Raw genomic sequence first — 23370 nt, 5'->3', positions numbered from 1 at the left:
CTAGGGGGAGAAGGGGGCATGCATCAGGAGAGGTCTCATGGGGAAGGAAGAGCCTGACTTGAGCTTTGGCACAGTGCAGAGAGTGAGGATTTGGAGTCCCGCAGACCAGAGCTGAAATCCTTCCTCAGATACTGACTGGCTGTGTAATGCTGGGCAAGTCACTTAATCTCTTAGTCTCAGTTTCCTCATCTGTAAAATGGGGATATTAATAGCACTTACCTTACAAGGGTTATTGGAAAGACCAAAGGAGATAGCACATGTAATGCACTTGCAAACCTTGATGCCCTATGTAAATACTGGCCATTAAGAGGTGAAGATGAGGAGAATGTGGGACAACAGATGAGTATTAAATCCGAGAAACAGAAAGAAAGCTGTTTTTGTCTGGACCCCAGGGAGTATAAAGTGGAATAATGTTAAATAAATTTTTTTTCTAATAGGACAACTTAGGTAAATCACTTCTTATATAAAGATGACCCTTTTGAGATACCAGCTGTGGAGATGAATTTTCACTTTCCTCACTGAGACTTAGTGATGACCAATGGTACACATCCAGCCAGTTTTTCTCTGTGTGAAAATAACAGGCCCACACGGTGATCCAGCCTATACATAACCTTAGCCTCAATGGTCTCATGCTGTAATCACAGCCCTGTCTTTTATACTGTCATTTGGGAAGGCATGATCTAGGAGGAGGTGGAGACAGGCCTTCCATGTTCTCTCCTACAATGCAGTAAAGAGCTGTCCTTATGTCCTCTCCTCTTCTTGGTGTTCTGTACAACTCCCTCCCTGAGCCCTTAGAGGCCATTCACGGTGTACTCTCACTTATTCAAATAAGTCCTTATTGATTGATAGTCTGAAACCTCTCTGTCTCATCCCTCATTCTCTCTTCCTTTGTTCTGGACTCCTTGCCAAGGTCAGCCCCTGTCCTGCTGATCTCCGCCCATCCTGTCTCTTCTGCTAGCTTGCTTCATCAGTCATTCTAACTTGTACTCATCTTCAGTCTCTCATTTACTGGCTGCTTCTGGGATGCCTGCAAGGATGACTGGGTCTCCCTATTCACAAAAACTTCATTTGACTGTCACTAGCCCTGAATTGATTTTCCTAGGTCTCTTTTCCTTTTGACAGCCTGACTACTAGAAGCAGCAGTCTATCTTGGTTGCCTCCATCTCCTTATTTCCAGGTAACTTCTTCATTCCTTGCAGTCTGACTTCTGACTTCTGTCATGGCACTAAAACGATCTTCTCCAAGGTTATCAATGATTAATCTTTTGTTCTCATCCTACTTGATTTCTCTCTGAAGCTTTTGACACTTTGGATCACTCCTGCGCACTCCTCCTTTGACTTTGGTGACACTGTTTTTTCTTGGTTCTCTTTCTCCATCCTCCTTTTCTGGCCATAGCTCTCTCTTGCTGACCAGTCATGAGTGTCCCCCAGACTTGTGTCTTGGGCCTTCCACTCTTCTTTCCACACTGTCTCTTGGTGATCCCATCAGCCTTCTTAGGTTCTATTATCTCTAAGCAGATGGTCCTCCTCTTACTATATCCAGCTCTGATTTCTTTCCTGAACTCCTAACTTCCTATAGGATGTCTCTGCCTAATATGTCCCCTAGGCATCTCAGATTTGACATCCAAATAAAACATTTTACCTTTCCTCTTACCTTTCTTCCAAACCTCCTTATTTCTAGGGAGAATATCACTATCGTTCCAGTTCTCAAGGTTTGTAACCACTAATTCATTCTTGATTCTTTTGTCTCTTGCCTCCCTTTCATGTCGTATCAGCTGGCAAGTCATAGAATCCCACTCACACTATAGCTTTCCCATTCAAACCTTTCTCATCTCTGCTCTAGTTCAGGCAAGCTTTCATCACCTATCACCCAGAATGCTTTAAGAACTTCCTACTTCAAATATCCCTCTTCTTCAACCCATCCTCCACAAAAAGACCAGATTAATATTCCTAAACTGACCTCTGACCTCTTTAGTACACAGAGATGTCAGTGCCCTGCATTGCCTCCAGGCACTCAAGGCCCTTTGTGATCTTGCATGTGACATTCTGTGTGTCCCACCTCTATACCTTTGACTGGTTCCATGCCTTAAATGTACCCCTTCTTCATATCTGCATTTTGGACCCCCTGCTTTTCTTCAGATTTCAGCTTATGTGTCACCTCCTGATCCCTCTTGGAGCTGACTTCTCTCTTTCCTCAGGTTGCCTCCTGTTTAGTATTTGTAGACATATTATATCCTCTAGTAGAATGGAATCTCCTTAAAGGCAAACTCTTTGTCTTATCTTTCTATCCTAGAGCCCAGCACATTATGGTCACTTGGGAAGTGTTTGTGGATTTGGATTGAATACCTTTATTCACTCCTTTTGTAGTCACGGCTGACTCTTCATGACCCTGTTTGGGGTTTTCTTGGCAAAGACACTGAAGTAGTGTGTCATTTCCTTTTCCAGCTCATTTTATAGATGAGGAACTGAGGTAGACAGGGTTGAGTGACTTGCCCACGTTCACACTGAGCCAGACTGAAACTCACGAAAATGAGTCTTCCAAATATCAGACCTGGCACTCTGTCCACTGTGCCACCTGGGTGCCCCTAAATACTTGTAGATATACTCAAACAAATTCTTCCTCTGCTTTTTCCTGTGGATTACGAAGATTTATACACATAAATTTTTTTCTGCTCCCTGAGACACAGAACTGCAATTTCCTTGCTGCAGATAAGACCTAAGATAGTTTTCAGACATGGTAGTGGTCCAGCCGGATGTGACTCTCTCTGAATTTGGACAGTATGTGCATTAGAACAGCTAAGTGCTGAAGGGAATACAGTGCTGGGCCTGGAGTCAGGAAGACTCATCTTGAGTTCAGATGCAGCCTCAGACACTTATTAGCTGTGTGCCCCTGGGCAACTCAGTTAACCCTGTTTGCTTCAGTTTCCTCCTCTGCGAAATGAACTGGAGAAGGGAATGGCATACTACTCCAGAATCTTTGCCAAGAAAACTCCAAACGGGGTCACAAAGAGTTGGACATAACTGAAAAACAACACATGCCTGAAGCCTTTACACTTTGGTAGGGATTGGTAGAGCTCATCTAACATTGCCATAGTGAGGCATATAGTTTTGCTAGGAAAGGACAAATGTGGAAAAATTAAATGAGCTCTTCCTGCCTAATGATTTAATTGTAATTTCACTTACTAGATTTAAATCAAATCCACCTTTCAGTTCCCATTCCCTACTGGTAAGTTTCCCCTTTCCTGAGGAAACACACTCATTTAACATGTTGGAGATCCCTTGGGTCAATGCTTCTAGCCCTAGCTGATCATAGCCAATAAAGTGGAAAACCTGTGGCTAAACCATGTGGAGAACCTCTTTCTCTTAAAATACCCAGAATAGTGAAGCTAAAGAGGCCACAGAAGCTCCCTTGAGTAACACTCCAGGAGATCGAGGAATGTTTGTTTTTTAAAGCTTGACAATCCAGATAATCTTTTCCTGATTCTTTTACTTTATTTGACCTGTGTAGACTAGCTTTAGAACAGGGATTCTTATTTAGGACTGAGAACTTGTTTTAATATTTTCATAATTGTATTCCAGTATAATTGATTTCCTTTGCAATCTTCACATTTTATTCACTTAAAAATACTCTGAACTGTTCATAGGCTTTGCCAGGCTACTAGAGAGGTTCATAACACATGCACAAAATGGTTAAGAAGGTTTGTTTCAGAGTCCTTTATTCAGTTTCCTATTAAAAAAAAATCTGTGTGAGCTTGGCAGAGTTACTCTCTGGCTCTCATTTTTATGATCAGTAAATGAAGGAGTGGGCCTAGATGACCCCTAAGGTCCCTTAACCCTAGCCCCATCATAGCCCTGAGCCTGAATCATTTGATTATTTTACCTGCTTTCCCGGACCACAGGGAAAGCATGAAGAAAGTTCCCCCCACCATTTTTTCATTGAGGCTGTGAGGGAGTGAAAAGGGATCTCCAAGAGGGCTGGAAGGAGAGCAGTCAGTTTTCTGATTTACCATTTTTTTCTCCTGTAGGCTATAGCTATTATGGAAGTGGCTCATGGCAAAGATCATCCCTACATTTCCGAGATTAAAAAGGAAATTGAAGACCACTGAACCTATGCAATCCCTTCCGCTTTTATTTAAATTCTTTGTGGAAACCTCAGAGAATTGAGTGCATGAGGGTCCTTTGGAAGCATGGCCCTCTGGCATTTCTCTAATAGAACTGGAATGAGAAACATTTGATGCACTTAAAACCTTACCTGCCTATTGCTTACTCAGAGGTTTGTCTTAAACTTCTAATTCCTTCATATGAAATTAATTTTTGAATGTTTTTTTCTAAGAGATAATGCCATGGTTTCGTACAATATACTTTTGACAGATCAGGTTGGAAGAGAAAAAAATCCACTTTCCCCCCTTCCTCTTTGCCTGTTTTAATGTTCAGAATAAATCTGAGTGGTGTAAGGTAATAAAAGGGATAATGAAAACCCTTATTGTGTGTTTTTTATTTATTTTTTAGGGAAACTTGTAAGTTTGATTTGTGAGATTATAGGGGATGGAGGATCCTGTGAAGGATTTATAACTTAATTTGTAAGTCTGTCCACTGCCTTCTAGAAGGATAGCCTGAATTATAGAATTTAGAGCTGGAGGAGATCTTAGAAATCATTCTAAGGCCAGTTCTTTTATTTTACAAATGGGTAAACTGAGCCCTAGACAGGGAAGTGATTTGTCCAAATGATTGTATTGCTTTGTGTTCTGAATTCTTGTTACCTCTCTGGTGAGGGAGGAGTAGGGGTGGTGTTCAGAGACCAGCAGGATAAAAGAGAAGAAAGTGCAGGAAACACAAATGGGGTTGTGGGGAAAAGAAAATAATGGGAGAAGAAAAGTTCCTGTGGTGACAAATAATGAATTAGCCTTAGGGTTCCATACCCCTAAGCTGTGGCCTATTGGAGGGTGGCCTATTAGATCCTCTGCCTTTGTAGATGGTGGATGGTACTTAATGGCTATCAAAGTCCTGAGTTCAAATCCAGCCTCTGACACTAGCTGCCTGTCCTTAAGCAAGTCACTTAACGGATTGGCCTGAGTTTTCTGAACTGCAAAGTGGGGGTAGTATAGTACTTGTATAGCAGCATGGCTGTTGTGAGGATCGAGGTGAAAGAATATAAAGCACTTGAACCTAGTGTCTGGCACCTAGTAGGCACTATATAAATACTTATTCCCTTCCCATTCTATTAGCTAGAAGTAGATACTAAAATACTATCTAAGAAATGACTTTTTTTTTTTTTTAACATAAAAAAGGCTTCATATATGGTTAGGGAAACTGTTTCTATCTCCTAGCTTGAGGACTTGCTGTGCTTTCCCATAAATCCTTATGGATATTTGACTTTTGTATATCATGATGATGGTAATAGTGATAACAGCAATAATAATAGCTGATATTTTATATAGCACCTACTACGCAAACTCCTTGGGAGCAGGGACTATGTTTTGCTTCTTTTTTTATGTCCAGTGCTTGGCACATAGTAGGTGCTTAATAAATGTTTATTGATATATTGCCATGCACTGTGCCTAACACTTTACAATTATTGTTTGATCCTGGGAATTATGCGCTATTTTTGTCCCCATTTTTTACAGTTTAGGAAACTGAAGCAAATGGAAAGGGTGACTTGGCCAAGGCAGGCTGCCCACACAGCCAGCATATCCAGTGTTGGAGCTGCCCCTAATGCCATTGGAACCCGTGGGACATCCGTTTCCCCCATTCTTCCTACATGCCCTGCACACCTTCTTGTGCAGTCACACATTTCTGTGATGACATCCTTTACACCACATGCAGTGGAGAGAGCAGTGGCTCTGGAGAGAACGAGGGTTTGAATACTACCTCTGGTATTTTCTCTCAGTGTCATCTTGGGCATGTCAGTCCTGGGACTCTGTTTCCTCATCAGTAAAATAAGAGCATTGTATCAGGTGGCCTCCAAGGTTCTTTGCAATTCCAAATCTATGACTGTTACCCAATTGCCCACCACACACCGTTCCTCCCACCTTTTATTTGGAGAGAGATTCCAGTGGAAGCTTTGGGAGAAAATCATTGTTTCCTTTTCAGCTTTGTTATTAAGGAAAAAACACTGATCTCTCTTCCGCACTTCCAGTGAGACTTCAGATCAGATTGACTTAGTGCATACCAGAAGCCTCTAAACCTCAACAACCCAGGGAATAGTGTTTGTTAACAACAGACGCTATGGGGGAGTATGGCATGGGATAGTATTTGGTCTAGAATGATGGAATTTTTTACTTAGGAAAGTTTCTTGAAGTCCACACAAGAATTTCACCCATCAGTTAATAATCAAAACTTGTTAACATTTCGACTTGTTACTTTTAATTTTCATGAGCTACTTGTACCAGTTGGGACAGCTGTAAAGGTTGCTTCCTCCCCAAAGCCTACATGTGGCATTCTCAACAAGAAATATGCATTTCTCTGGCCATTCTCTGATTCCATTTTACTGTGAAGAGATATAAAACAGGAGCTGGCTGGATTTTTTTGGAATAGAATATTCAGGGGACCCCCTAAAGCAATACTAAGAAGACAGAGGAAGACCAGAAATATGTATATTTGGATCTGTTTCCTTATTTAATTTATACCTCTTATAGCCATTTAAAAAGAACATGCAAGAAGAAAAGAACTGTGAGTAAATTAAAGAATGTTTTACAGCTTTTGGAAACTGATTGAACTACTCATTCCCTATGCGTGTTTCTTCAAGTTCCATCCCAGTGTCTCATCACAGGGATCACTTGTTAAAAAAACAAATTTTTTATTATCTTTTCTTTTACATGTCACCGGAATTTCTCCCAGTATACTTATCTTCCCCCTCCCTGAAAGCCATTCCATATAAAATGTTTTTTAAAAGGAAGAACCCTAACAAGAAAAATAAAAGTATCAAAAAAGTCTGAAAACTTACATAATGTACCACACTTACGAGGAGTGGGAGGGGAGGGACCGTCTCATTATCTCCTCTTTGGGACCATGTCTGTTCTAATTTTATAAAATTCACTTTTGATTGTTTCATGCTTGTTCTTTCCATTAACATTGTCATAGTCATGGTTTATATTGTTTTCCTGGCTCTTCAAAGTATGTAAATCTTTCCATACCTCTTTGTATTCATCATTTTTATCATTTCTTACAACACAGTATTCACGTACCACCATGTTTAGCCATCCCCAACTGAGCGGCATCTACTTTGTTCCAGTTCTACGCTTTCACAAAAAGTGGTACTATAAATATTTTAGTATATATGTGCACTTTGTTTTTGTCCATGACCTCTTTGGTAGTATAACCATAGTAGGAGAATCTCTTGGTCAAAGGATGGCATTGATTTTTTAAGAGGTGCATGCTCTAATAAGTTGTCCGTCAGTCAATAAGTAGTGCAGGTAGTTGGCACAGTGGATAGAGTGCCAGGCCTGGAGTCAGGGAGACTCATCTTCCTGAGTTCAAATCTGGCCTCAGACACAAGCAGTGTAATCCTGGGCAAGTCACTTAACCCTGTTTGATTCAGTTTCTTCATCTGTAAAATGAGCTGCAGAAGGAAATGGCAAACCACTCCAGTGTCTTTGCCAAAAATAAAAAAAGTTGGGTCATGAAGAGTTGGACACAATTGAACAGTCAATAAACATTCATTGAAAACCTACTATGCATGAAGCATTGTGTTAAGGAGGATATAATGAAAGTCCAAAGCTAGTTCCTGTTCTAGGGGAGTTGACAGTATAGCGGGGGAGACAAAGTAAAACAACTGATAAACAAGACATAGGGTAAACTGGAGGTGATCTGTGGAGGGCAGGCATTATTGACATTTTCTGAAAGGAGATTGGGAAGGCTTCTTGTGAAAGGAGAGATTTTTAGCTGAGACTTGAAGGAAGCCAGGGGTCAGAGATAGAGGAGAAAATTCCATGCCTGAGGAGCAGCCAATAAAAATGCAGGGAGATGGGAGATGGAGTGTGCTGTTTAAGAACAACTATGAAGCCCGTGTCATTAGATCACAGAGTATATGGAGGAGAGTAAAGTATAAGACGACTGGAAATGTAGGAAAGGGCCCAGTCCTGAAGGGCTTTGAACATCAAATAGTATGTTATATTAAATTCTAGTAGTGATAAGGAGCCATTAGAGCTTATCAAATAAGGGAATGGTGGTCAGATGCACATTAGGAAGATCATTTTGATCGTCGGACTGAAGTGGGGTGAAACTTCGTGGCCAAAAGCTAATTTGTTGCAACAGTTGAGAGATGAGGGTCTACACAAGTTTATCATGAGCAGGAAGCTTTGAGTGCAGTCCCAGTGATTGGCAATCTGCTGCTCTAAGAACAGCCTATGAAAACTGATCACCTGGAGGCAAACCATTAGATAATTCACTCTTTGGTGTTAGCAATCCATAGATTGGAGAAAATGTTTGCTGTTTATTTTTAAGACTTACAAAGCATTTCCATTACATCAGTAATGTCAAGTGAGTTATACAAATATTATCATCCCTGTTTTACAGAGAAGCAAACAAATTCAGAGAGTTTGTGACTGCTCAATGGTACATGTTTAAGCTGAGATTCAAAGTCAAGTGTCTTGATTCTCTTTCCACTGTGGTATGCTGTTCTCCAAATTCTCATCAAGGGACTTGTCTTCCCATGTCTACTATTCCTGGTTTGGGAAGCACATATATGAGAAAGCCACCAAAATAGCAGTCACCTTCCCTTTGGCCTTGAAGTCTTCCCAGGAAGAGAAATGACTCATTTTTGAGCCAAGTCTCACTGTGAGCAGTTAGGTAAAATATGGATGAATGAAATCAGTAAACTTCTGGGGGGAAAAAAAGGGCAAAAAATCCCTTCAGTTATTTCTTTAAAACAATGTTTGGGGCAGCTAAGTTGCACAGTGGTTAGAGGACTGACCCTGGAGTGAGGAGGACCTCATTCAAATCCAGCCTCAGACATTTATTAGCTGTGTGACCCTGAACAAGTCACTTAACCCTGATTGCTGTGTATGTATAGTATGTATACACATACACACACACACACATATGTATGTACATATATGTACATATTAATAGGAAATGACACCCTTCTCTATCAGCCTTTTTAGAATGAAAAAGAAGAAAAATGAGAAATGTCAACCAAATTCTTTGAAAAAGGGTTTATTACATATGAATGTGAAGGATAGACATCTTTTCAAAAAAAAAAAATGAGTATAAAGTCTCCCATTTTTGAAAAGGCATATATGAAACTATTTACAACAAGGCAGTGAGCACCGTAAAACATTATCCTAAGTTACTAATGCTTAACAGAACTTTATAAAAACAGAAAGGAAACAGTGCAAAAATACTGTCAAAAGTAGTCAGTTTTATACACAGGATAAAACTGGCAAGCATAAGCTTATTTACTGATGAATACCACAATAGCATGCATAGTTCTTGTTTTATTCAAAGGCTTTCAATATTATAAACCTGGTATGACATCCATACCAAATTAATAATGACCTCTATACTTATGATGATACTCCCTGACTTACAAATGTATATACAGATAGCTGGCCAGCCTCTCAACGAGTTGCATATGTGTAAGAGTGGAGGAGATTGAAATACCAAGAGAACAAGAAATATCTCCAATAATGATCCCTATAATAATTGACATTTGCAACCTTTCAGATTCTCAACATACATTCTGTCTCCTGTAACCACACCAACCATGGAAGGTGGGCAGGACACTTGTTATCTCTATTTTACAGATGAAGAAATAGGCACCAAGGGGCGAGCACTATGGCCAAGGTAACATTTAGTGAGTGGCAGAATCAGGATCTGAAATCCACTCTTCTGACCAAATCCAATTCCCTTTCCACTGTATTTGGAATACTTTTGTTTTAGGTACCAGCTCTAACACTGGAAGCAAGTAATTTAAGCTTTCTGGGCCTCAGTTTCTCTCTGGGGATGATAATAATGCACACACTCTATCTCCTCAGGTGGTTGTGAGAAAAGCACTATGCAAACCCTGAAATACTGTATTCCCATAACTATCGTTCCTTTCTTGCCATATGGGCAGTGGCTGTTGCTAAGGGTTGAGAAGCCATGGGAGACACATTTCTTGCTGGACAGAAAGTAGCCACTGCTGACAGTGGGAGGGATAGAAGTGAGTAAAAACTATGTACTCAAACATTCCAAATTCCACTGTCTCCAACAGAAAGTGTTATATTTCCCAGGCCTCTTAAATGTAACTGTAACAGTACTGTTTTTCACTTATATCATGGGTCAAATAAGGTGCTGTGACCTGGCTGGCAAGCAAAATGTGCTTTGAGTTCCAAACAACCCACTTACGAAATGACTGAATTGTTTGTTAGCTAGGGACTAGTACATAGTGTCAAGACAAAATACTATTAAATCACATTTGCCTTGAATTATTCTACTTTCTTATATGTATGTTTGGTATAAACATAGACCAATGGAAACATTTGAATACTAAAGTAAAAAAAACAGGACAATAAAATCCAGTGGCATAAAGCTAACTAGCAAGTTATCTGGTATAATACAAATTATATATAGTTACAAAGTTAATAGTCATCTGCATGTGTAAACTTCTTTTCCTTTTTAAGTATTCAACCATCTAATAATTTTGCTATTCAAGAAGCAAAGCTTGCCTATAGGTCATCCTCTCCAATGAGGACTACTCCTCTAACCAAAATGGGAAGATTACTTAGGTATGTAAGACTTCAGAGAACAGGAAGAAAATAAATAGGTAAAAGGTGGGTTACAGGAGTGATTTCCTTGTCTAGATGGGGAAAAGGTTATTTTGATGAGTTCTATCAGTACGTATGTAAAAGGTTTTTGAAGATGTCTATGACTTAAGTCAGGTGAGAATGGCACTGGAGAGAAGGGGGGAGGGAGAGAGAGAGAGCGCCCAGTCCTTAGTGACATAACTCCTGCAGATATGAAATACTAACTCATAGTGCTTCCACCTTTGATGACACATACATCACACTCATGTATCAAGGAAGCAAACTGAACCAAATATTCTGACTTTTTCTTCCTCCCAGCTTTTTAGCAGAACTTATCAAAGATAACGTTTTGTATTTTACTACATGAGGAAGGGAAAAGGGATGTCAAAGGGACTGGTAAGCCCTGATTAGATAACTAGTCTCTTTGACCATCTTTCCCAAACCATTGTGGCCAACTTCAACCTGGTTAAGGTTCTGTGGTCTTGATGGACCTATAACTCATTCAGCTTCATGGCTGAAAAAAAGAAGTGATCTGTGCAGAGTCTTTAAAAGCAAACATGTCTCAGCACATGGAGATTAGAGATTAGTTTTCAAAGGTTCTGTTTCCAATTATAAATGTCACAATGCTGACCATAACCACAGTGATCCTATGGGAAATCACCCTTTGACTAATTACTACAAAACATTTCCTAAATAACAGCACTAAACCCTTCTTAGGTTAAGCAGCCAGTCCCTCATCTCCACCAACAGGGAGACAAAATGTGACTTCACGTTCCTGAGCAATATTTTTAAGTCCTATCAGTTATCTAGACATTTTGACCCCCACTGTGAGGTGGTGGTGGTTGTAAAAAGCAAGTCTCTATTTGGGAGAATGTAGAAAACTGGGCCTTCCCCTGAAACTAGGTTAGCTTGTCTATTAAAAATAAAATTTCCTTTAACTAGTTAGTCAGTGGGTAGGAACACATTAGGGATTTTAGATGACCATTTTTCTACTAATAAACTGCACCATTTTGAAATTATCAGGCCAAACAGGCAAGCCTCCATGGATGAAAGCTACAGTGTGCTCAGTTTATACAATTAATGCAAGGAAATCATGACTTTTTGATGACGATGATGATGATAATAGTGTAGCAGTCCTGCCCATCTCCCCCCCAGCCTGCCTAAGATAGGCAGTTTGTCCATTTCATCACCACATTCTGTCACTGTTTGGTTTTACATTCTCTAGCATAAGAATAGTTTTTATTCAAAGGAGATGACAGCGGCTATACTTTAATGATCCTAGGGATAGAAACGTCTAAGCCTGTGAAACCTAATTATTAGTAATAGGAAGCCTACCATGCAAACAGGAATAGTCCAATAGTAAATTGGGCCAATGAAAAAATATCTCCACAGCACAAAACAAAGTAGAGAGTGATCTTAGTACAACTGATCAATGTAGAAAGACAACAGAATCATTTAAACCTAAAAACCCACTGTGGATTTGAACTATCCAGTCTGGCATTCAGATCTCTACTTCACCTAAATACCAAGTAAAAGTATTACTCGAAAGTGAAAACAGATGCCAAAACAGAGGTACAGTCTTCTTTGCTCCCTACAGTTCCTGCCCACAGAACACTTGTAGTCTCACTGGGAGAATGAACTTTCCAGTGATGGCAAAAAAAAAAGAGGTTCACACATTGCTCCTCCACCTTCCCAGTCTCCCCTGCCTTAAACTAAACGCATGAACCATCACACTGAGAAATTTACAAAACAATTTTGAAAGGGTGACTTTGGTAGACTGAAGACATCAGCTATGGCTTTTTATTTGGACATGGCAAAAGGCACTTCCATTCAGAGCAGAAACAGGGACAGTTACAGAAGTGAGATATAACAAAGCAATCTTGGATTTATTTTTCAAGTAACTGGATTAACTGACATTCCAAACTTTGTTGGATGGATGCTCATGCTTCCTTCTCCAAACAACAACAACAGACTCCCTAGTCTGAGGAAATGAAAGCAAAGAAAACTGCACCTAATACAGCTAAGGTCCAAGAAATTTCTCTGACATGAAGAAGAAAACCTATAACTGGGAAAGAGCATATTGTTCTAGATGCGAAGTCCAGATTTGCTCAACATTTGGCCTTCAGTAAGAGGAAGACTTGAGTTCAAATCCTAACTTAAACACTTGCTAACAATATGACCCTGAGCAAGACACTTAACCTCTATGAAAGCACCTACATCTCAAGGTTGTCATGAAGACAAAATATGTAAAAAGTACTTGTAAATTGTTAAGGCAGTATGTAAATGTTGCTGTTATAAAATCAATGTCTTTCTTACTCATTCTTCAGAAAATGGCATACTCTCCCATTCTGACTCATTTTCTCCAGGTGTGTTGCTGTTTCTACAGGAGTATCTCCAGGCCTGTTGTCAACAAAGAGTGGGGCAAGTTTAACAGTGTTTTGGTATCTTTTAAAATGCTACAGGTGAAAAGTTAACCTGAAGCAGGGAAATCCTCTCAATAGAACTAACCACTTTTGCCCATCCAGATAAGGTATTCTCACTCTTAAGTTTATCTGCATTAGCAAATTTAATGGGATCCAGAAGGTGCCCAGATTTTCTCCCCTTTGCTATCCATGGTTTTAGTGTTAATTCAGGAAAAATCTGAAAACTGAAGGTGACTTGTGCTTGATAAAAATCCTTTCAAAGTACAGCAGGAGTCACTAGCCAAGACCCCTCAGAGGTCCCACGAGGGACCCATACGGCTTGGTATCTCACAAAAGACATTTAGGTGGATACTTTACAATGCCCAGATTGGCCTTCTGCCCTATACCACTCCAGGGAGGCATTCACTGGCACTGAGAAATGCTTGAGTGACATCAGGATGAGACAATAACATTCTCCAAGCAGAGTGAACCACCCCTCTTCCCCAAGAGGAACCACCCTAACACAAACTGGGCCTAGCATGCCCTGAAAAGGATTTTTGTTTCTCCTAAAGAGAATATAAATGGTTACATCTGCTTTTTCTAGCAACCATATCAAAGAACAAGATCAAAAGGCAAATTCCGTTTTTCTGACTAGGGGGGCCTTTAGGATCCTCCCATTGGCTGAGGTTAGGTGGTCAGGACTACATTTCAAGAAAGGGTGACTGTTAGGAGCATCAGCAGGCACCTGTTCACTGATGTACAAGATCTTGCTTGAGTAATCACAATTACTGCAGAACCCTCTATCTAACAAAATCACTTCCATATTCTAAGAGATGCCTTCATGAAACAAGTCACGCTATAACCAAAAGATATAGACCATCCACCTGTAGTGTTTGTTGTAGTGGGAACTGACCTGTGACTACATCTCACTGACTGCAGCGCTCACTGGGGAAAATGATGGTTCACTGGAGCAGCACAGGGTGGTGGGATGAAGGCTGGATTTTAAACTAATGCAGACTGAGTATGAACCTAGGCTCCTAAGAGCTACAAGGAGAATCTGAGCAAGTCACTCTAACATCTCTCATCACAGTGCCTTACAAATTCTTTTTATTCTAGACCAGTAATTTAAATGACATAAGGGAAATTCCAGTAAGGAAATGTCCCCCACCAGTGAATATGAACAATTGCCCTGCAACCTATAGTCACAAAAAGGCATCTGGGGGCACTACTAGGCTAAACGCTTGGCCTAGGGTTACATAGCCATTGTATGTCAGAGGAAGGACTTGAACGCAGATTTTGTGGACTCTCAGGTGAATTCCATCCAGTACTCCATGATCCCTCTCACCCTACCATTACTAAATCCTTACTGAACTGGTTTGAATTGAGCCTTGGTTTCCTCATCTGTAAAATGGGGATAATAGTCCTTATACTTAACTCACAGGATGACCGAAAAGAAATTATGAGTAAGATGATGATGATCATGATTAGCACATACTCATCTAATGAAAATTCGTCATCAAAAAAGAAATGAGAAATAGTAAATTTTGGGAAGATCTACAGCAGAGATCTAAGGAAAGTTTAAGAAGCAATGGGGGCATAACTGGAAGGCCAGACTTGGAGTCAGAAAGACCTGGGTTCAAGTTCTGTCTCTGCTGTATACTAGATGTTTGTATGGAAGACTCATTGCCGGCAGGAAATTCTGTGAGATTCTAACAGATGAGTTGCAGTTTGCATTGATGAGGGAATTTCCACAGTTTCACAAAATTAAATCACTGGTCTGTTCTCCTCCCCTTACTCTCTCCCCACCCCAAAAAAAGATATGGTGTAGATTTTTTTAAAAGTCATCGCTGAACCCAGACAAGCTTCTATTTCTGTGAAGCCCAAGAAACAAAAGAAGCCACAGTAAAGGCTAAGTGAATATTAGGCAATCCTTTCATGAAACACTTGAAACCAAAATGCGACAACAGAGTCAACTACTATTGGGTAAGTGGCCAGCTATTCAATAAGATAGAAGAGGAAACTGGAGTTGACTCATAGAAAGTTGGAGAGGGCAGGTACCTTGGACATTGACTATACCCACTCTCCCATTTTACAGAGGAAAAAAAAAATCAAAGGACTCTGGTGGAAGCATTTCATGTTTGGGCAAAAAGAAGACTTCTTCAAGAAGGCTCTAAGTAAAAAAAGTGAAGTTTGATCCAATTCTCAGTCCTTTCTGCCACTATCTATTAAGTGTGCTGATAGGGCAGTAGTGGACAGAGGCCATGTGGAAGTATTTCGGCTTCTATGTTTTGTTGTGTCTACCTGACTTTCTCTGATCAGGGGTCAATTCTGTAACTATCACCCAGTGGCATGCTAATTCCCCCCAGATCATCAGTACGATGCTGATCAATGTCTTAGAAAGCACTGAAGATCTGGATTCCAAGCAATTTTATGTATACAAATAATGTACTTTTCCTCCATTACTAACCTGGATAAAAATCCAAGGAAACAAGTAATCCTCAGTCCACACACACACACACACGCACACACACACACACACACACACACACACTAATTAAGCATGACATTTCCTTTGAAATATACTTAATTCCAATGGGACAATGATTAACTTCCCCATAAATCTTGTCATGTGTTATAAGAATAATAATACTTGTCCCTTAACCTGACTGATTAGGGAATCATGGTAAGCATGACAAAGTGTCATCAAGTGACTTGACAATTAATAAGCCATAAGAACCGAGAGGATGGTGTGGTAGACTCAAAGAATTGTTAGAATTAGAACAGATCTTAACCTTGTAGCCTAAGCAAACTTCATTCATTCATTCAAGTACTTACTATACAACATGATGGCATGTGATTGTGAATGAATGAATAGTAATCACGTGACTGTGCTACAATACGTATGTACTAGAATGTCATCTCCCTGAAGACAACTGTTCTATGTTTTGTCTTTGTGGCCCTAGTGCCTCGATCCCTAACTGACATGCAGCAGCTACTTAATAACTACATGTTAAATGAATGAACAATTATTCTTCCTTTTTGATTGTTCCCTTTGTCTGAAACCTTCTCTCCCCGGTTGTTCCTTGAGGAATATTTATTATGCACCTACTATTCACCAAGCACTGTTTCAAAAACTTATGAATTGCAGGAAAAAATGATTTAAAACAGTTTATTTCCAAGGTAAGCCACATGATTGATCTAAATGAAAAGATGTGACAGACAGTCACCTCCCTTGGCTCTATTATGTGTTTGTTGATAAGAACGTGGGCTAGAAGACAATTTTTAAAAAATCTTTCTGGAAGACAATTTTGAAAAATTAAGGCTATTCCAGATTATAAGGCAACTATTTTAACTCAAACTTTTAGCAAAAAATTAAGGTGCTGTTTCTTAAAGTTACAGATTTACATATACATTACTATGAAAAGTAAAGAGCAGAAAATGACTTTTCCAATCTCTCTCTATTGTGCAGGAAATCTGCTTTCAGTAACTTAATCAGCTCAATAGTAAATTTGACCCAGGAAGCTCAACAGTGGCAGCTGTGAGATAGCAATGAGTTCACTCTTTCTCTAGATTTTCCTCACATCTATATGCAGCACCATGCCTCTGCACAGAGGAAGAATGCAAAGGCCCAAAATGGTAAGATTATAATGAAATTTTAAAAAACTGGGAAAAGGAAGGAGGCCTTGGGAGATATTAGACATCAGTTATCTCACTTCCCTTTTATTTTCTCAGGGAGCCTGCTGTCTGCTAAGCATGTATATGGGATAGTTGACAACTAACATTTTCCCTTCCACTCACTGATTATGCACTGTACATATAAATCTATATAACTGCCTAGCTTAAATTTTCCTTTTTCAATGTGTGGATCATGGATCATGTTGTTTCATTTAAATCTGTCTAAACAAGTAAGGCTTTTGCAGAAGAAACAAACATTTCCACCAGAAAGCTCTGAATCTGGAGGCTAGTGCCCACCTCCCCCCACCCCTATTTAATTCTCTCCCTTTCAAATCCAAACTGCAGCAATGGAACCCGACAGCTCGAGGTTCAAACTTGATACATCATCAGGAAATTATTCCAAAAGCTCTAACTAGATAACTAATTTAATACACTTTGCTTCAAGGTTTATTCCTTGGCCTGCTTCCCAGATATAAAGCATCTCTGGGCAATTATTATGCAGATGCCACAAAAAGGACTTTAAACGGTTGCCACTAATTTAACAAGAGATGTGTTGGCATTTGCTGGAGAGCTGAAAAGAAAAGCAAAATGTGCTCAAGGACCAAAGGCACTTTTTAAAGATATGTACAAAATCTATAGAATAGGTTAAAAAAAAACACATTTGTTTGGACTTGATATTTGAGGTAAACACCACCCACAAAGTTTGTGATTATCGCTCTTTCCCTTCTCCATTTGGTGCAGTGAAGACTATTAGCATAGCTCAATGTGGCTCCCATGGACTAATTTAAGTGAAGCTCCTGGGAATGGAGCTAATCATGAAAAAACAAAAGCACCCATTTGAGACCTCATGTAAACAAGTTCTGGGTGTCCTTCAGTTTAGGAACCAAAATTAAATTTAAAAAATGTTCTCATCATCATCCATTGAAGCAACATAAAAAAAAAAGACAAACCCTGCCAATTAAAGAGATCATCTAGTTCTAAAGCCTTATGGCTTTTAGTGGGAAAATTGCTGTGTGTTCTTTCTGTACTACATTTAATACTTATAGCTTTGATTTTAGAACACAAATGCTAAGATTCCCAGAATCTGGCAAAGCTCACATAAAGCTACACTCCTTAGTAACTAACCCCTGGTCCTTTTTGGGGGAGGAGAAAGAGTTTTATAACCCCACATTTTCTTATTTACAAGTCAATTGACTGAAATGAAATAAACATGAGTGAAGTTGTCACATGTGGCCAGATGCAAGCTGCTATAAAGACAAGAACAGCAATTCCTATTCTGATCTGATTTCTAATGATCGACTTATAGCTCCTACCATACAACAATGAATTCATAAAGGTGATCATACTTCTGACTGTTCTGGGGGCATTCCTTCTATTCATCTTTGGATTAGGGAAAAATACCTTAAAGAACAGCAAGTGCACATAATGAAAAGGAATGCCAACACCAACACAATTCCAACAGATTTTTTTTTTGTAAAGGCACTGCAATATGACTGTCTCCTAAAAGAATTGGGGCATCAGAGACAAGTCTAGTCAAGCACTGAATTAAATCCATGCCAGGAGTGAACAATATACGAATGCAAGAAAGTTACAATGGTAGTGATGGTACAACTGATAAGACAGAATGCCAAACAGATCTCAAAACATAGGGGTGGTAATGGAACTAGCTTTTACTGAGTGTATGAAAATTAAAGAAAGTATTTCACTAGAAGTATTCATGGATATGTTCTCCAAGAAAGGAACAGGCAGTAAACCTGGACTAACTCTTAGGTTACTGGTAGTCCTGGCTTTTGTCCTTACAGGTCACTGAAAGATAAAGATGACTAACACATACTGCAGTTAAGCCTTTAGGGAGGGTTCCTGCCAAGGCACTAGCTATATGAGTGCCAAAGAGTTCTGTAAATCAGATCGCCCAACTGTTTCCTTTGCAACATTTCCAATAACTTATTGATAGACTGATGGATAGACTAACTGCACCTATCACCTACCCCACTGGGCACCTATCCACCATATTTAAATAACGAAAAATGTCAAGCACCTTCCCTTCCCACTTTGGTCCATCAGCTGATATCAATCAGGCAGCTAGCCTGACTGAACAGATGGGGTTGGCAGATTGCCCCAAAGGCCACTGGGCTCATCAAATGAACCCACCAAAGGAAGCAACTATAAGAAACATAGTCCCTAGGAGGCAAACAAAGAATACTAATCTTAGAATTGTGGGTAGCTGAGACAAGTTTAGTGTATCTAGCTTGGAAGTTTGTACTGCTCAAACCAAGAGGAAAGTTTCCCAAACACTAACTTAACCTCAGAAAGTAAGAGGCTATTGAGGGTAATGAAAAGAGAATTAGAAAGAAAGGAGAAGCCAGCAAGTCTAAGAAGCAAAACTAGTCAATGAAATCAATTTTCATTGCTTATTTGTGAAGGAATCATTCCTTTGCCTTCCTCATATCTGAACAATTATAACTGATGATGAATTATAAAGTTTGTTAGAAAACTACAAATGAGAAGATGTGCTTCCTACCTTAAACCTCAATCAATAAGGTGACCCAACAGGCCATTTTTCCCACAAAGAAGTCACAATGCAGATCAGTCAAAATGTGGTTCAACACAGAGTCATTATAAATGGTACAACAAGATATTACAGAAATTCACAAAAGTTATTCCAAAGGGAAAAAATAAATTATCTCATATAAAATAATCCATGATGATCTCTCATGTTCCTCTCATAAGGAACCCTTGAGCTCCTAACTTTGGCGAGATTAGGGTGTGCTTGCTGCCAGCTATCTGCACCATACTGGCTCACCAGATGTTGTCTGGAGGCCTTTAATTCCACAAGTTTTTGTAGGACCCATTTTCACAAGGAATTGGATCTTAGGAGAAATTAAATGAGTCTGGAGTTTTGGAGAAACTGGATGAGGACCTGGTAGACAAACTTGTATTGAGCGATGGTCTGGATCATGAACATTCTCTGTTCTCTCAGGTGTCTCAACATCATAGGTACATCCACCTTCTGTAATTTGAAGGGAAAAGAAAGCATTAAGTTTTAAAATAGCGGAAGATAAGAGCACACTTTCTTCTATGTAAGATTTACTAAAAAGAGTAGTCATATTTCTAGAAAGCACAATGATAATCCTGGTTAATAATTGCTGATATCAATTTAGAAAAGTGAAGCAACTGATAGAGCACTGAGCCCAAAGTCAGGAAGACCTGAGTTCAAATCCAGTCTCAGACACCTACTAGCTGTATGACCCTGGGGAATTCACTTAACCTCTATTTGCCTTAGTTTCCTAAACTGTAAAATGAGGACAGTAATAGCACATACCTTGTAGAGTTGTTGAGAGGATCACGTGAACTAATATTTGTAAAGCATTTAGCACAGTGCCTGGCACATAATAGCAGGTGCTATAGAAATGCTTATTCCTTTCCCTTCCACAGTCCAGTCAATGAGTCATTGCTGATATGTGACAAAAGAATCAGATGAGAAGAAGTAAATCAATCCTTGTTTTCCTACTGACTGAGGTGGCACAGTGGATGAAAAGCTAAACTCGGGAAAGGAACAATTCCTTGATGTGTGACCCTGAGTAAATCACTTAAAATTTTATGAGTCTCAGTTTCCTCATCAGTAAAATGAGGGGGTTGGTTTCAAATCTAGAATTCCCATTATACAGCAGTGTAACTTTGGGCAAGTCATTTAACTTCTCTGGCATGCCCATATCTAAGTCATGGGAATGTTGTGAGAATCAAATGAGATGCTACATGAAAATGGACTTTGGAAGTATAAAGCTATTACAGTATGAATAGAGTATGATCTAGACTACATATAATTTGAAGTTGATCTTTTATAGACAAGGTGTGTTTAATGCCTTTGAAGAGTTAAACAGTCCGCATAGTGTTAACAGAAAACAATGCCTGAATTTCCAGTTTGGGGACAAACATCTTTTAGAAAACATCATTCAGTATAAATTTCAAACTACAATATCACAAAGTAATTATATAAATGATAATCCAAGATGTGGTGGATGACACATAGGGCTGGAGGCAAGGTCGGGATATTTCTTATCAGACAGTAAAGGCCATTTCCATTCATTAAAAACCTTCTTCAGGAAAAAATGTAAAAGCTTCATAGTAACACCTGTATATCTATAAGACAGGATCTTAAGCTTCAGTGCCCTTACAATTTATGACATAAAGTGACATCTGAAAGCTGGAGACAATCTGGAAGCTTCAAATAATGGAATAATAGAATTCCAATAGTGCATTTTTCTTCACTTAACAGCATTTAAAGCACAAGAAGTCATCAAAAATATCCCTGAAAAAAATACCAGCCACACCTACAAGGAAATTCTGGCTATTTCTCCCTTACCCACACATATTAATTCATTCAACAAGATTATCAAGTGTTTACTATGTACCTGACGCTACACTAGGCTCTGGGGATATGGAGACAAAAAAACCCAACAGAACAGAACAAAAACATAGTTCTTGTACTCAGGGATCTTATATTCTCTTGGTGGAGAAGAGCGTGAACTAAGGTACAGAAATACAAAATATACAGAAAATCAACACAGAGTATTTTCTAATTAAACACTGCACTCTAAGAACTTAAAAATGGAGTCCTTAGGGACTAAAGAGAAGGGAAGAAAGGATTTGTACACAAGTCAACAAGCATTTATTAAGCTCTTATGGTACCATGTGAAGTACTCAGGATACAAATATAATAAAAAAGAAAGTTCTCAGTGAGAATGCATGCCAATTGATAAAGACAGCACATCAAAGGGCAGCTGAAAAAGGGAAGGCATCCACTTGGCAGGTGGGAGAGAATTATGGCTGGATCGCCATCTGGGGCCCTTCCCCCAAATGGAGGTTTCTCTCTAATGGGAGAGAGGTCCTGAGCTTCTGCCATATTCAAAAATCAAAGGGCAGGCACTAAGTTCCTTGAGGATGGGAATCTTTTTTGTTTTTACCAACTTGTACTCTGTTCTGTAGTAGCTAGTATCATGAACACAAGGAACCCTAAAGACTCAATTAAGGGGCTTTTTTCTGGAAAGCAATAAAAGAGAAATTTAATCAGTAAAAGTTATCAGATCCTGCTGAAGGGTACTGAAGAACAGGATGTGCTTTTTCAGATTTTTTAAAAAGACAATCTTTAAAATCAATTTCAGCTCTTTCATTCTGCATTTCTATGATTTCAATCACTAGTTCAGGGAATGCGTGGTTATAGTAGCACTAATCCTTTGACCAGGTAATAACACAACTTCTCAGGAAGATCTCCATGGGATCTCTCCATAACTCCCCCCAACTCTACGAGACAGGTTTATTAAGAGGATTAACTAGGGCATTGGCATTTACTCAGGCTTGCTATGGTTTCTCCCCGCTTCCTTCCCAACATAGGGTAAAAAACTACAAAAACATTAAGTTCAAGATATCTGCCATGTGCTGAGTAAAAACAGTCTGTCTGGGCAAGAGAGGCAGTTGAATCTTTTCAGTCAATAGAACGTCTTGCAAATTTCAGAACTGCCATTCCCTCGGGGAAAAACATAGATTGGGCACTAAAATTTTACTGGCAGCATTTAGATAAGTGAAAGCATGAGAAAACAAGATTATAGAGAACAGTGAAGAGTTATTCATAGGATCATAGAACTAAAGTTGGAACTGACCTCTGGTGTAATATAGTCCAATAACACTCATTTTAGAGAAAAGGAAACAGAGGCCCAGAGAAAGGAAATGTCCCGCTCAAACTCATGCCAAGAATAAGCAGCAGGGATGGGACTTGAATCTCGCCTCCTACTCCAGTCATCCATGTGCTACACACTGCTGCAACTTTGAGAATCTGTCCAACCCTCATAGAGAAGCCTTTGGTTCAGGAGTTTTAATAATCTTTCACAGTAAGAAAAACATGCAAAAGAAAATTGAGTTCCTAGAGTTAAAAAGCATCTTCCTAACCCTAGAAGAACAAATTCTTAAGTGATTTACGAGTTAGAAAACTGAGAGTTTTAATCTCATAGTACTAAAGGTTTCCTGTACTGAGAATGGTAGAGGTTGGACTGAGTGTGCTCTGAAATCTGGTTGGACACAAGAGAATTTAATTTTCTAACACAGAGCCATAGGATTGCACTTTAACCTGACAAGGTCCAAGGTGAGTCTTTTGGAAAGGGAGGAGAAGAAAAGGAAGGGCAGGAAGAAACAGAAAATGATAACAATTTGTTTTTGGCAAAAGAATGGGGTCTTACCCCAAAGAATAAATATGAGAGGATACCTCCTCCATCTCTTTGCAGAGGTAGAAAGTCCATAGGTATGAAATTGTATCTATTTCCAGAGTTTTTCAATACATTCACCATTTTTGTTGATTTTTTTCTCCACCTTTTCTTTTTAAAAAATTCTCTATTATGAGAGAAATTTAAACAATACAAACGCAAAACAATAACATTGCTAAGATTTGTTTTAAAAAATAATGGGGCCTGAATTCAGTTAGGGATGGCTGACCACTGAACCATAACAAAATTAAGATATTTTCTTAACCAATTGATTATGATGGAGAAATAAACAGATAAGAACCTGTCTGTATCTGTG

The 23370-nt window shown here is 39.3% G+C and overlaps 2 protein-coding genes across 7 annotated transcripts in view; one reads left to right on the top strand and one right to left on the bottom strand.

Annotated features, from left to right (window-relative positions):
• The window catches only part of SMYD2 (SET and MYND domain containing 2), an 86341-nt gene extending 81859 nt beyond the window's left edge, over window positions 1-4482 (top strand). The window contains exon 12 of the mRNA XM_072647854.1: window positions 4025-4482. Coding sequence (XP_072503955.1) covers window positions 4025-4105 — 81 coding nt within the window. The 3' untranslated portion in view covers window positions 4106-4482. The remainder of the gene's footprint in view (window positions 1-4024) is intronic.
• A 4654-nt stretch (window positions 4483-9136) lies between these two features.
• PTPN14 (protein tyrosine phosphatase non-receptor type 14) overlaps window positions 9137-23370 on the bottom strand; it is a 251790-nt gene continuing 237556 nt past the window's right edge. For all 6 annotated transcript variants that reach the window (XM_072647849.1, XM_072647846.1, XM_072647850.1 and 3 more), the window contains one exon: window positions 9137-19810. In XM_072647849.1, coding sequence (XP_072503950.1) covers window positions 19682-19810 — 129 coding nt within the window. In that variant the 3' untranslated portion in view covers window positions 9137-19681. The remainder of the gene's footprint in view (window positions 19811-23370) is intronic.

This window comes from Notamacropus eugenii, chromosome 2 (genome assembly GCF_028372415.1).
Source record: "Notamacropus eugenii isolate mMacEug1 chromosome 2, mMacEug1.pri_v2, whole genome shotgun sequence".
In the NCBI taxonomy this organism is placed as follows: Eukaryota; Metazoa; Chordata; class Mammalia; order Diprotodontia; family Macropodidae; genus Notamacropus; species Notamacropus eugenii.
The sequence above is the reverse complement of the archived record's forward strand: the minus strand, read 5'-3'. Positions and strand labels throughout refer to the sequence as shown.